Source organism: Pyrus communis, chromosome 10, assembly GCF_041283825.1.
Source record: "Pyrus communis isolate YQ-2024b chromosome 10, ASM4128382v1, whole genome shotgun sequence".
Classification (NCBI taxonomy): Eukaryota; Viridiplantae; Streptophyta; class Magnoliopsida; order Rosales; family Rosaceae; genus Pyrus; species Pyrus communis.
The window spans coordinates 29,699,043-29,713,100 of record NC_142574.1 but is presented as its reverse complement, the minus strand read 5'-3'; the positions used below and the strand labels follow the sequence as shown (position 1 = coordinate 29,713,100).

At 35.4% G+C, this 14,058-nt stretch overlaps 2 protein-coding genes across 2 annotated transcripts; both read left to right on the top strand.

The window, feature by feature from the left end:
* Positions 1 to 1,770: 1,770 nt before the first annotated feature.
* LOC137727326 (GDSL esterase/lipase At1g28600) lies at positions 1,771 to 6,306 on the top strand. The gene is made up of 5 exons (XM_068466191.2): positions 1,771 to 2,067; positions 2,162 to 2,392; positions 4,887 to 5,035; positions 5,279 to 5,555; positions 5,756 to 6,306. Exons 1-5 carry the CDS (start codon positions 1,806 to 1,808, stop codon positions 5,986 to 5,988), a joined length of 1,152 nt encoding a protein of 383 aa, XP_068322292.2. The 5' UTR covers positions 1,771 to 1,805; the 3' UTR covers positions 5,989 to 6,306.
* A 1,405-nt stretch (positions 6,307 to 7,711) lies between these two features.
* Positions 7,712 to 13,159, top strand: LOC137730323 (GDSL esterase/lipase At5g45910). Its single transcript, XM_068469392.2, has 6 exons — positions 7,712 to 8,007; positions 8,179 to 8,400; positions 8,493 to 8,641; positions 8,892 to 8,987; positions 12,524 to 12,704; positions 12,885 to 13,159. Exons 1-6 carry the CDS (start codon positions 7,758 to 7,760, stop codon positions 13,088 to 13,090), a joined length of 1,104 nt encoding a protein of 367 aa, XP_068325493.1. The 5' UTR covers positions 7,712 to 7,757; the 3' UTR covers positions 13,091 to 13,159.
* Positions 13,160 to 14,058: the final 899 nt, after the last annotated feature.

The window sequence follows — 14,058 nt, the reverse complement described above, 5'->3', positions numbered from 1 at the left end:
GGTAGTTCCCGAACTGTCGAAACGTGCGGATCAATAAGCAAATAAAGGGGCATCAATATATAGAATTCCTCTCACAGACATGTAATTTGAACTTGAAGGCTCAATAAGCAAATAAAGGGGCATCAAAAGATGGCATTACTCTCGTAGACTTGTGGTTGGAAGGCTTGCTGCAGCTGCCTCCTCACGCAGACTCACAGTTGCAAGCTGCAGTTGTAGAGACTTGTTGGTTTCTGAAGTTAAACATGGTGACAGGATATTTGTGTTATTGTGTGTTACACGTGGTAGCAGCACTGATTTCATGCCTTAATCATATTATTTTTTTTTAAATGAAGATTAGTTGTGGAATATGCTCAACATCGAAATTCGATGATTCCAACCATTATTTTGTAAGTCTCGAATTCATTGTTTATCCTTACAAAAAATTAATTCAATCCAAAACCATTTGCATACTTAATTAGCACGATGAAATTTCATTGTTTATTATTGTTGACCCTAAAAATTACAAAGCCTACGTGGCGCGCAGGTCGAGTAACTAATGAGCTAACTACGTCCTTCAATTGTATGCGGGGCGTGCCAACTCGTCGGTCGAGGAGTAAAATTTGTTGATGCTGCGCTGAGCGTGTTGCTGACTTCTTGATCTTGCGACTGCGGTCGAGGAAGGAACACGTCTCGACCTTCGGGTTTTAGAGCCTGAAGACAAGGCTGCTAGTTCTGCGAAGTTCAATATCAAATTCAGCTCTCAGGGTGCCAAATGTAGTAACCTGGTAACACCTCACTTCACCGAAAAGGCTAATGAGATGATCTCTGCCAATAAGGATTTGAAAATCCTTCTCGACCAAGACTTGGATAGATAACCAGTCGACCTTGACGCAGTGCTATTTATCCAAACTGAAGGTGCTCCGGGAACGGCTGATTCTACGGTAACAGTGTTGTTTATCCAAATTGAAGATGTCACTGGTTGTCTTCACAGTGCTGTTTATCCAAACTGAATGTGTGTTGGCGAAAAAAAGAAAAAAAAATCTCAAGATGTTTGAGAGGTTTGCGCAGGCAGTTGTGTGTTGATTTTGGAGATGCTCTTTCGATGCACAATGCCTATGTATTTATAATGCTGCTCTCGCTGATGGCCAAGCCGTAAATCACTGAGTTTCCTGATGTGTCACGGCTACTAGAAAATAATCTCTTAGACTTCTGATGTATCACGACTACCAAGCTGAAACAATCCCTGAGTCTTCTTATGCCACAAATTTTTAATATTTAAATACATCACCTCTGACGAAACAGTAATGGCTTTATCCTATCATCATGTGATCAATGGTCAAGAAATTACCACATCATTATCTTCTGATAATTAGCTTTTCCATTATGTCCATAGGCTGAAGCCTACTTTTTTTTATTTTTTATTTTTTATCTAGATATAACCATCCTAATCACATCACATCACCATCTCACAATTTCACCTTTATCCCATGCATGCATCCATCTTGATCAAATGAATTTCAACGGCCTTAATTACACGGGTCGATGGTGTAAATTTGGATCCAAACAATTATACAATAAAGTTTTTGTCAAATTTTTTTTAAGTCAATTAGATGTTTCAAATATTTCTGATTTGGCTAATATTTTCTAAGGATGATCTATGAGGTGTAATTTGAAAAATATACGGTTTGGATTGTTGAAGTTCAATATGGTATGAACCCTACAACTAATCCCCATTAAAAAAAATTAATTCCCTTAATGGTCTCCTATGTATCTATATCTATATATAAGTCAAGCTGCGTGTGAGTGAAAGTGAGAGAAAGAGATCCATGGCTTGGTATTTTGGGGCAAGTTTGACCATGAACGTCCTCCTCCTGCTCCTTACGGTTGTTATCATCCCGCACCCGAATTGTTGCTACACATCTATCATAGGGTTTGGGGATTCACTTGCTGATACCGGGAACATTTACATCGATGCCCTTGACCACCATAAGGGTCCGTACCATTTCTTCTTCCCTCCATATGGGGAGACCTACTTTCATCACCCCACTGGGCGCTGCTGCGACGGTCGTTTAATCATAGACCTCATTGGTATGTGCAGTGCATCCACTTATCTATCTTACCATTAGAAAAACAGATCTGCTTTTTTTCTTTCTCAGATTCTTTTTGGCTTTACCTTTTGCAGCTGAATCTATGGGGCTTCCACTAATACGACCTTATCTTGAAGTCCTGAATGTCAATGAAACGATGCGCAACCTTGAAGAGGGTGTGAATTTTGCAGTTGTTGGAACCACTGCACTTGACACTGACTTTCTTGACCCAATGGGACGTTATAATGTATTTACAAACTTCTCTCTAAGAATTCAAGTGGATTGGTTCAAAGGAATGCTATCACCTTTATGCAATACATCTTCAGGTCAATTGCCAAGACTTTTCTTTTGGGTTATGTTGTTTATATACTCGTCCACACAAAATAGTAAGGTACACTTGTATGTTGTGTCTACAAATATGTCAGTTTTATGTGTCTAAATATGTTCTACAAATTTGTCTAAATATATTTTTTTAACCATGTAGATTTAGGTGCCTCATTTCCCTAATATGTACTGTAAGATCCCACATCGCCCAGGGGTGAGGATCATGTAAGCCTTATATATATTCTCATCCCTACCACATCCCGGGCCCAGCTCCGCCGTAACACGATATTGTCCGCTTTGGGCCCCGACCACATCTTCACGGTTTTGTTTCTAGGAACTCACATGAGAACTTCCCAATGGGTCACCCATCATGGGAGTGCTCTCGCGCGCTACTCACTTAACTTCGGAGTTCCTATAGAACCCGAAGCCAATGAGCTCCCAAAAGGCCTCGTGCTAGGTAGAGATGGGAATATACATATAAGGCTTATAGGATCCTCACCCTTGGGCGATGTGGGATCTTACAATCCACCCTCCTTAGGGGCCCGACATCCTCGTCGGCACACTTCTGGCTAGGGATTGGCTTTGATACCAATTTGTCACATCCTTGCCCGGGCCTCTACCACATCCCGAGCCCAGCTCAGCCGTAGCACGATATTGTCCGCTTTGGGCCCCGACCACGCCCTCACGGTTTTGTTTCTGGGAACTCACACGAGAACTTCCCAGTGGGTCACCCATCATGGGAGTGCTCTCGCGTGCTACTCGCTTAACTTCGGAGTTTTCATGAAACCCGAAGCCAGTGAGCTCCCAAAAGGCCTCGTGCTAGGTAGAGATGAGAATATACATATAAGGCTTACAGGATCCTCACCCCTAGGTGATGTGGTGGACATTCCAGGTTGGGGCGTGTCAGATTGGTATCAGAGCCAATCCCTGGCCGAAAGTGTGCAGAAGAGGATGTTGGACCCCTAAAGGGGATGGATTGTAAGATCCCACATCGCCCAGGGGTGAGGATCCTATAAGCCTTATATGTATATTCTCATCTCTACCTAGCACGAGGCTTTTTGGGAGCTCATTGGCTTCGGGTTCTATGGGAACTCCGAAGTTAAGCGAGTAGCGCGCAAGAGCACTCCCATGATGGGTGACCCACTAGGAAGTTCTCGTGTGAGTTTCCAGAAACAAAACCGTGAGGGCGTGGTCGGGGCCCAAAGCGGACAATATAGTGCTACGGCGAAGCTGGGCACGGGATGTGGTAGAGGCCTAGACTGAGATGTGACATGTACACTAAAGGATCTTTTTTATGTTAGAGAACTTTGATTTTAACTTTTTATCTATATTATCTATTAACAAAACTCTCCGTCTTAACTAAAGGATGGCAAAAAGACGATTTTTTCCTCTATTCCCCTATCATAAAAGAAAATTCATGGGCATTAAAATGACTTTGCATCTTTCTCTTCTTTCACCCACATGTCATCAAACCATCTCACTCCACTACGTCTCTCTTCTTAACTCCACACCCCTGCAGAACAAACACGAATAAAAAAAAATAAAAAAAAAAGCAAACAAATTGCTCTTGCACACAAAGTGTGTGGACACAGGCTAGTTTTTATTACATAATGCACCGGTATTAATTTTGAAAGCAACATATACATGGTACATTGATATTGATAGTCCCCACTCACCATCTATCTTAGTTTCAGTTTCTAGCACACTTCTTCTTTTTTTATCTGTGGAATTAAATAAATCAAACAAAATAATAAACATAACTAAATATGACTATAAATTCTTTTTAATAAAATGTGTAGTTATTATTTCCCGTTTCATTAAACAGTTAGCGGGCACTCAACCAATAAAGTGCAATGGTGCAAATAAAATGAAAAGAAGGTGGCCATCATTCCCCTCCATCTAAATTCCATTTCTTTATTTTTATTTTTTATTTTTTTTGAAACAAATTCCCTTTCATTTCTTTTTCCTTTTTTACCTTTGAAAGCGTTTCTGGTCCCCATTGCTTTTGTGATTGACTACAATTTCCAATGCCACAGAAGTAACAACTTCTATAAACGAACTTTTCTTTTATTTTCTTTTAAAGTAATGTTATTCATGCTGTTTTTTTTTATACTATTTTAGGTAACATTTAATATGAACAGTTACATTATTTGAAAAATTTACAAAATCCAATAAAATGAATGAGAAAGACTCATCTATACCACAATCATCATTTAATTAACTAGTTTTTCTTAATTATTAGTTTATTAAATAATGAACTAAATTTAAAAATCTGATTAATTCAAATGATATGGTTGTCCACATTAGATGCCACTTAAAATGATATAGAAATGTGGTATAAAAACATGATATGAATAACATATAAACAACTACAATGTCAACTTTTTTTTTCTTGCTCTTTTCGGTAAAGAACTTCAATAATTGAACTTGGTGAACTGAATCTGAAGGTTTCATCTTGGATATGATGTACTTATGTTTTTTACCTTTAATTTACAGACTGCAGGAATGTCCTTTCAAGTTCTCTCATTGTTATGGGACCGATTGGAGGCAACGATTACAACTGTCCGCTTTTCGCGGGAGAGAGTTTTGAAATTGTTGAAACATATGTTCCGATCGTGATAGAAGCAATGGCTTCAGCCATCAATGTACGAGTTGGAATATCATATATAACTGCTTTTAGTTATGCATCCTTCTTACAATATTGGCTATGAAATGTGGGATTTTCAATAGCACATTTTTTTTTTTAACACAAAAATCAAAATTTAAAGGTTAAAACGTTCGAAATCTTTTTTTTTTTCATCTGGAGCTCTACAGGATTTTATTTTTTTTACTTTTTTTTTTTTAAAGAAATGTAAGCTTCTGGTGGTTCTACTTTTTTATTTCTGCAGGAGTTGATTCAGCATGGGGCATCGACACTTTTGGTACCAGGCAACTTTCCAATTGGTTGCATTCCTGCTTATCTTACCTTATATGAGGGTTCAGATGAGAGTGAATACGACCCGTTAACTGGCTGTCTTACTTGGTTAAACAAGTTTTCTGAGTATCACAATGAGCTACTTAAGACAAAGTTAAGTCAGATTCGAAGCCTTCATCCTCATGTCAACATCATTTATGGAGATGTTTACAGTGCTGAGCTACAATTGTATAAGTCTCCAGAACAATTTGGTACTGCAACTCTCTAGCACTCGTTTGCTACAGTTTAGTTAATATTAAAAAAACTGAAAAATGAAAACGTAATGCATGATCATCAAACGACCGTAATGTTTTTAAATATTTTACAATTATTGTTAAGATACATGACTATTTGAAGTGTTTCAAATGTTGAACCTCTCGGTGATCTCATCATCGGATTCATCTCATTGCAGGATTTACAGAGAATACTTCCAGAGCATGCTGTGGAGGAGGAGGGACATACAATTACAACTTATCAGCACCATGTGGTCTTCCAGGAGCAAGTGCTTGTGCAAACCCTGCAAAGTCTATCAACTGGGATGGTCGGCACACTACTGAAGCAGCAAACCAGTGGATAGCCAAGGCCTTATTAAATGGAATTTACACCATTCCCCACATTAGTACCTCCTGTGTTTCACAACAGTGATTTGGCCTACAGATTTATTTTGCCATTCATATCACACAAGAAAATATCTTGTGCCATTTGGTGATGTCGCTTAGTAGACTTAGATCCCATCAATAATTATTTTAAGGGGCTTATACTTCAAGTAATTAAGCGTGTTTGGTTTTGCACCGGTGGTCATGTTATCATCAAACCCCCCTCCACACATGTCACTTGTATCATGTAAAAAAGCATCATTTCATTAAGGGTAATGTGTTAATGTTAGGTAGACTAAATTTGTAGACTAATGTTATAAAGACATGGGAGTTGATGATTGAATTAATATTAGTTAAGTATTATTAACGTGCTTATTTCTTATTAGTGAGACATAATTTAATTTACAAATTTAGTCTACCTAGCATTGCTCTTTCATTAATTTGGTTGGGTGAATTATTAGAGGGATTTGGATCCCATCCGGATCCAAATTATAGGGATCCTAAGGATCCTCACATCTTAGTCATTCATCGCGCATTGTGCGGTAAGAAATCATTTGACTTTTTTATTTAAAATTAAACACAAATAGTATCTGACGAAAACTGACCGCACAATATACAATGAACGGTTATGATGTGGGAATTCTTAGAATCTCCACAAAGTGAATCTAGAGAGAATCCTCTTCATGATTAGAGCCTCCATGTTCCAATTGAAGCCATCATATCCCAAATTAAACATTGCATGTTTTGCTTTTCTTTTTCTTTTTTCAGCTCTTGCCCCTTTTTCTAGCTAATGAAGTGTCTATTGACAACAACGAAAAACAAAAAGAAGCCTCCAAGCACTAAAAAAAAACCTCTCATTTCCCAAATACAGTACACGTTTTTATTCTTTGTCAACTAAATATAAGTTTCAAAGATTGAATTAGATATTCCACATCCCAATTTGATGTACACCCTAGTTAGTAAATTAGTGTATGATACGCATATTACACGTACTTATTTTTAAAATAGTTTTATTTGCTTCCGTATAGTATTGTATAATTCATTAACTTACATGATTTTTAAAATTGTACTATATATACCCAAATTGGACAGTATATATGCACGTATGTACTTTTATGTATTATATATGTTAACGCTAACTTTGGTATACAGAGGGTTCAACTTAGTTCATGAAGGCTTTATTGTTGGATGTATGATTTGAAAATCAGAGTGTGAGGAACAAACGAGGAATATCAAACCAAAATTGAAGAAATCAACTACAAGCACTTAAACAATTTTATTAGCTGAAAAGAAATATTACCATGACAGTTACAAACTAAAAGATTGCATTGTGACTAATTTGTTATTAACTGAGTTACATAACACTATATCAATATAGAACTAACCCTAATCTCTAATAACTAGGCAAGGAAATGAAACTAGTTGCAAATCCTAAACTCACAATACAACCAAAACAATAGAATAACTTTTTTTTGGAAACAACAACAAAATAAGCTTAAATTCATTCCAATGCTATATGGTTTAGAGTAATCTTAGTATTTACGACATTTGAATATCAATGGTGTTGAAGCCATTTTTGCTTTAGTGTCCGTTGTAAGGGTAAGGAGGACACTTCTGCTCCTGCTCATAACTCACATGACCGCTGCTATAAATGGCATAAACTCCAGCCAAAAATCTAGTTGAATATACTTGTATAACATTTAAAGCTCCAACTGCTAAAAAGCATCATTAATTAACCATGCATGTAGCTAGAAAAAAGTAGTATATATTCACAAAGAACACAAACAAACTCCGATCGAATTGGCAAAACATTACAAAATGAAGTTGATTAATATCCTTGTAGTCTCCTCTGCATGCCTCACGTTGTGTTTGAGCACTCTAGTCTCGTCAAGTCTTCAACCCTACCAGGCAATATTCAACTTCGGCGACTCCCTCAGCGACACCGGAAATTTCCTTCTCTCCGGTGCCCTTGCATTTCCCGTCATCGGAAAGCCCCCTTATGGAGAGACCTTTTTTCAACACGCAACCGGTCGCTGCTCCGATGGACGGCTTGTCGTCGATTTCATTGGTAACTCTCTCCTCTCCCTCCTCCTCCCTTAATTTGTCAGTTACTTTCTGTAAACACAATTCATGTCAATAAAACTGGTACGAATAAAATTGCTCTTTAATGGCCTGCATGCTAATAACAACTCCAAAAGCAACACAGATATATGAAAATAAATCATTGATACTGTTTTAGTTGAAGCATTTGGGTTGCCACTTTTGCCACCCTACCTAGCACTGAACAAAACCCAAGATATTCAGCATGGAGTGAACTTTGCTGTTGCTGGAGCCACTGCACTTGACCCAGAATTCTTCTACCAAAGAAAAATCGGACTGGTTATGTGGACGAATGACTCTTTGAGCACTCAGCTTGGTTGGTTCAAGAAGCTGAAGCCATCACTTTGCAGCACCAAACAAGGTAACAATTCAATCTGTAATCTAAATTACTAACTTAATTCACATTTATTTATTTGCTTATTTTTCAGAGTGTGACAACTACTTATTTTTTAGAGTGTGACAACTACTTCAAGAGGACTCTCTTTCTGGTGGGGGAGATAGGTGGAAACGATTACAATTACGCTTTCTTTGTCGGTGGCAACATTAAACAGCTCAAAGCTTCAGTACCATATGTTGTTGGAGCAATTACTAACGCCACCAGTGTATGTCACATCAGTAATAATATAACAATAATAGTCAATTAGTCATCATATATAACATTTGTCACATCATACATTAACAATATATAGTCACACACGCATGAATGTTTAGTACTAGCATCTAACAATACGTAGTTATCTACATACGAACAAGCGTCTCATACTTATATCGTTGTATATATTAGTCATTAAAAGTCATTGTACACAAAAATTTGTCACATGATTAACCTAATTAGTTGGGGACTTGTGCCAGGCATTGATAGAAGAAGGAGCAGTGGAGTTGTTGGTGCCTGGAAACTTGCCAATTGGGTGTTCAGCCGTATATTTGACTTTGTTTCAAACCCCTAACTAGACCTGGCAAACGGGTCGTGTCTGTCGTGTTCGTGTCGTTTTCGTGTAACACCTGTTATCTTAACGGGTCGTGTCGTGTCACACCCGTTATCTTAACGGGTCCTTAACAGGTCGTGTCACTTTACCCAACGGGTAAAGTGACCCGACCCGTTATGACCCGTTATGACCCGTTAAGAAAAATATATTTTTTTTTTTAAATTTGCACATACCACACATTGCGACATAAATATTACTTGAAAGCATTAAAACATTTCTCGTTCAAGTACTATATCTACACTCGAAAATGAAAGCCTAATAAAAAAAATAATACATACACTACTAATCTATTACAAATATTAAATGTGCAAGGATAAAGAGTTTTTGTTTTTAAGATTGACTAACACTTAGAGTTTATTTATACTTTTATTAAGTATAACATAAGATTTTGTGGTATCCACTTGTGTAAATATTTTAAATTGAAGATCGAATTCATTCATTGTATTCATATAGGGTCAAGGAGTGTAGTTATAAAAAATCATCAAAATCGGAGTTAAAATAACCGTTAAATCGTGATTTTTCGTTTATAACCGTTGAAAAGCTTTGTCCCGTTACTTGATCTCTGAATGTTTTTTTTTTGTGATTTTTTGGTGATGTGATCTCCAAGCATATACAAACAATTTTGACGGTTTGGATCGTTGAAATTAGTTTTGGAGAATTCGTAAAACGATAGATTGACTAACACTTAGAGTTTATTTATGCTTTTATTAAGTATAACATAAGATTTTGTGGTATCCACTTGTGTAAATATTTTAAATTGAAGATCGAATTCATTCATTGTATTCATATAGGGTCAAGGAGTGTAGTTATAAAAAAATCATCAAAATCGGAGTTAAAATAACCGTTAAATCGTGATTTTTCATTTATAACCGTTGAAAAGCTTTGTCCCGTTACTTGATCTCTGAATGTTTTTTTTTTTGTGATTTTTTGCTGATGTGATCTCCAAGCATATACAAACAATTTTGACGGTTTGGATCGTTGAAATTAGTTTTGGAGAATTCGTAAAACGATAGATTGACTAACGCTTAGAGTTTATTTATACTTTTATTAAGTATAACATAAGATTTTGTGGTATCCACTTGTGTAAATATTTTAAATTGAAGATCGAATTCATTCATTGTATTCATATAGGGTCAAGGAGTGTAGTTATAAAAAATCATCAAAATCGGAGTTAAAATAACCGTTAAATCGTGATTTTTCGTTTATAACCGTTGAAAAGCTTTGTCCCGTTACTTGATCTCTGAATGTTTTTTTTTTGTGATTTTTTGGTGATGTGATCTCCAAGCATATACAAACAATTTTGACGGTTTGGATCGTTGAAATTAGTTTTGGAGAATTCGTAAAACGATAGATTGACTAACACTTAGAGTTTATTTATACTTTTATTAAGTATAACATAAGATTTTGTGGTATCCACTTGTGTAAATATTTTAAATTGAAGATCAAATTCATTCATTGTATTCATATAGGGTCAAGGAGTGTAGTTATAAAAAATCATCAAAATCGGAGTTAAAATAACCGTTAAATCGTGATTTTTCATTTATAACCGTTGAAAAGCTTTGTCCCGTTACTTGATCTCTGAATGTTTTTTTTTTGTGATTTTTTGCTGATGTGATCTCCAAGCATATACAAACAATTTTGACGGTTTGGATCATTGAAATTAGTTTTGGAGAATTCGTAAAACGATAGATTGACTAACACTTAGAGTTTATTTATACTTTTATTAAGTATAACATAAGATTTTGTGGTATCCACTTGTGTAAATATTTTAAATTGAAGATCGAATTCATTCATTGTATTCATATAGGGTCAAGGAGTGTAGTTATAAAAAATCATCAAAATCGGAGTTAAAATAACCGTTAAATCGTGATTTTTCATTTATAACCGTTGAAAAGCTTTGTCCCGTTACTTGATCTCTGAATGTTTTTTTTTTGTGATTTTTTGGTGATGTGATCTCCAAGCATATACAAACAATTTTGACGGTTTGGATCGTTGAAATTAGTTTTGGAGAATTCGTAAAACGATAGATTGACTAACACTTAGAGTTTATTTATACTTTTATTAAGTATAACATAAGATTTTGTGGTATCCACTTGTGTAAATATTTTAAATTGAAGATCGAATTCATTCATTGTATTCATATAGGGTCAAGGAGTGTAGTTATAAAAAATCATCAAAATCGGAGTTAAAATAACCGTTAAATCGTGATTTTTCATTTATAACCGTTGAAAAGCTTTGTCCCGTTACTTGATCTCTGAATGTTTTTTTTTTGTGATTTTTTGGTGATGTGATCTCCAAGCATATACAAACAATTTTGACGGTTTGGATCGTTGAAATTAGTTTTGGAGAATTCGTAAAACGATAGATTGACTAACACTTAGAGTTTATTTATACTTTTATTAAGTATAACATAAGATTTTGTGGTATCCACTTGTGTAAATATTTTAAATTGAAGATCGAATTCATTCATTGTATTCATATAGGGTCAAGGAGTGTAGTTATAAAAAATCATCAAAATCGGAGTTAAAATAACCGTTAAATCGTGATTTTTCATTTATAACCGTTGAAAAGCTTTGTCCCGTTACTTGATCTCTGAATGTTTTTTTTTTGTGATTTTTTGCTGATGTGATCTCCAAGCATATACAAACAATTTTGACGGTTTGGATCGTTGAAATTAGTTTTGGAGAATTCGTAAAACGATAGATTGACTAATACTTAGAGTTTATTTATACTTAGATTCACCACTTCTATTAATTTTCATTTTTCCCTCTCTTTTTTGTTTCCTTTTCAACTTTTTCTTATCATTTTCACTTTTCCCTCCAACATCTTTCCCTAATTGAATTCCCTCACTTTTTTGTTTTATTTTCAACTTTTCTTAACATTTTCATTTTCCCTCCATTTTTTTTTTTCAAAAAGGGCGGCAAGTTGGCAAATGGCAATGGCAAGAAATTGATTATTGAAATTTGAGAATGGAAACAAATCACATATGAGTCCTGACGCATCAAATTTCAATGGATGCAAAATCATGCAAATTTGCAATGCATGATCATGCATATTAAATTATTAATTAATAATTATTATAGTTTTTATAAAATTTAATATATATATATATATATAATTAGTATAGATAGACTTAATATTTTGGGGGTATAATTATTATAGTATATATAATTATTATAATTATTATAAATTTTATAGTTAATTTAATATATATATATATTTATTATAATTTTTAGGGGTATAAAATTGTAAAATTAATGTATATAATTATTACAGTATTTTTTGAGGGTTATAAAATTATAAAAATAATATTCTGCTTATCGTGTATCGTGTTTACCCACGTGTATACCCGACCCAACCCGTTATCTTAACAGGTGCTTATCGGGTTACCCGATAAGACCCGATTCGTTATCGTGTCGACCCAAACACCTGTTAATTTCGTGTCGTGTCGTGTCGGGTTATCGGGTCGTGTCAGAAATTGCCAGGTCTACCCCTAACAGATCTTATTACGATAAACGAAATGGGTGTTTGAAGGCTTTCAATACTTTCTCCAAATACCATAACAGTGAGCTCAAACGTGCCCTAGCAACACTGAGACAGAAATACCCTCATGTAAACATAATATATGCTGACTACTATGGCGCAGCCATGCCCTTTTTCCATGCCCCTCAACATTATGGTAAGTTCTATATATTACATCTATGTTGTGGAAAAAAAAATATTACATCTTTGTTTTATTTATTTAAAAAAGAATCATTCATCAATCAACTAGTATGAAATTATTTATTGAATTAAATCAAAATTACGATTTTTATATAATCGTATTAAGTATCGTAATTTTTTTATTGAATTTTTGCAGGATTCAAAAGTGGGACTCTGAGGGCATGCTGTGGAGGAGGAGGACCATACAATTTCAATAATTCAGCAAGGTGTGGACACATAGGATCAACTGCCTGTAAAGATCCATCTTCCTATGTAAACTGGGATGGAATTCACTTAACAGAAGCTGCTTATCGCTACATTGCCAAGGGCTTGATCCATGGCCAGTTTACAACACCCATTTAGCTTATATATGATTAGTTACTTCGTCTTGATCGTGTACTTTGATAAATAAAAAACGAGACCCTTTTGTTTTTTTTTTTTTTTTTTTTTTGGGAAACTCGAAATGTATTAACCAGGGCAAGTGATGTCAAAGAGGACAACGAAAGCCAGACAATAGGCAAACAACCAAATAACAGACAGGAAGTACAAGGGGGTAGAAAACCCAACACTCAAAGCCAAGCTCTAAGTGTCCCCCCTTGCACCCCCCAACACAAAATTAAGACGAACAAGATAAACCATCATTATTCAATGTACATAATTGGTCGTTGCTTAATTACCTTTATCGTATAATTATTTATATTTTGGGAGACAAGGGTTTTGAAGTTGATTCTCTTCTAACATCAAACACAAGGCTATATCCATGGCCATTTACCGCGCACCCCTAGGCTCTATGCGTCCAGTAGATGTGATCACTTCCCCGAATCACCATGCTTATAGATATGATCATTTACTTCATTTTCATCATATGATTATTATTATTTTAATGAACTGAAAAGAAATGCGAGGTTCGAACTTGAAATCTCTTTTAACGTTAAAACATCCATACTAACAAAAATAAAATAAGCTTGATCCATGGCCGTTTACCAGCCCCTCAACTTATACAATGGTTAATTATTGCGTTAGACAAATTACAAATGGTACATTGATTGATTTGTCTATAATACGATTGGCCTAAAATAAAATCAAAGTCAATAAGTATCAACCATATGTCATGCTTTTGCTTTGAGTCGTCAAATCATCAATTTAAATGGTTAACCCCTCCCTTTGGTGATGGTCTTGGGTGTAGGTGGCAGAGGTGGTGAGTTATAGGTTGGTTTGAGGAGGGTGGGGTTATTACATGGTTTTATGTCTAGAGTCTGCATGAACACGTGGTCCGAAAGTCAGATTCTAAAATTTCTCCTCACTTTGTAATAAGAATCAAATAACATTAT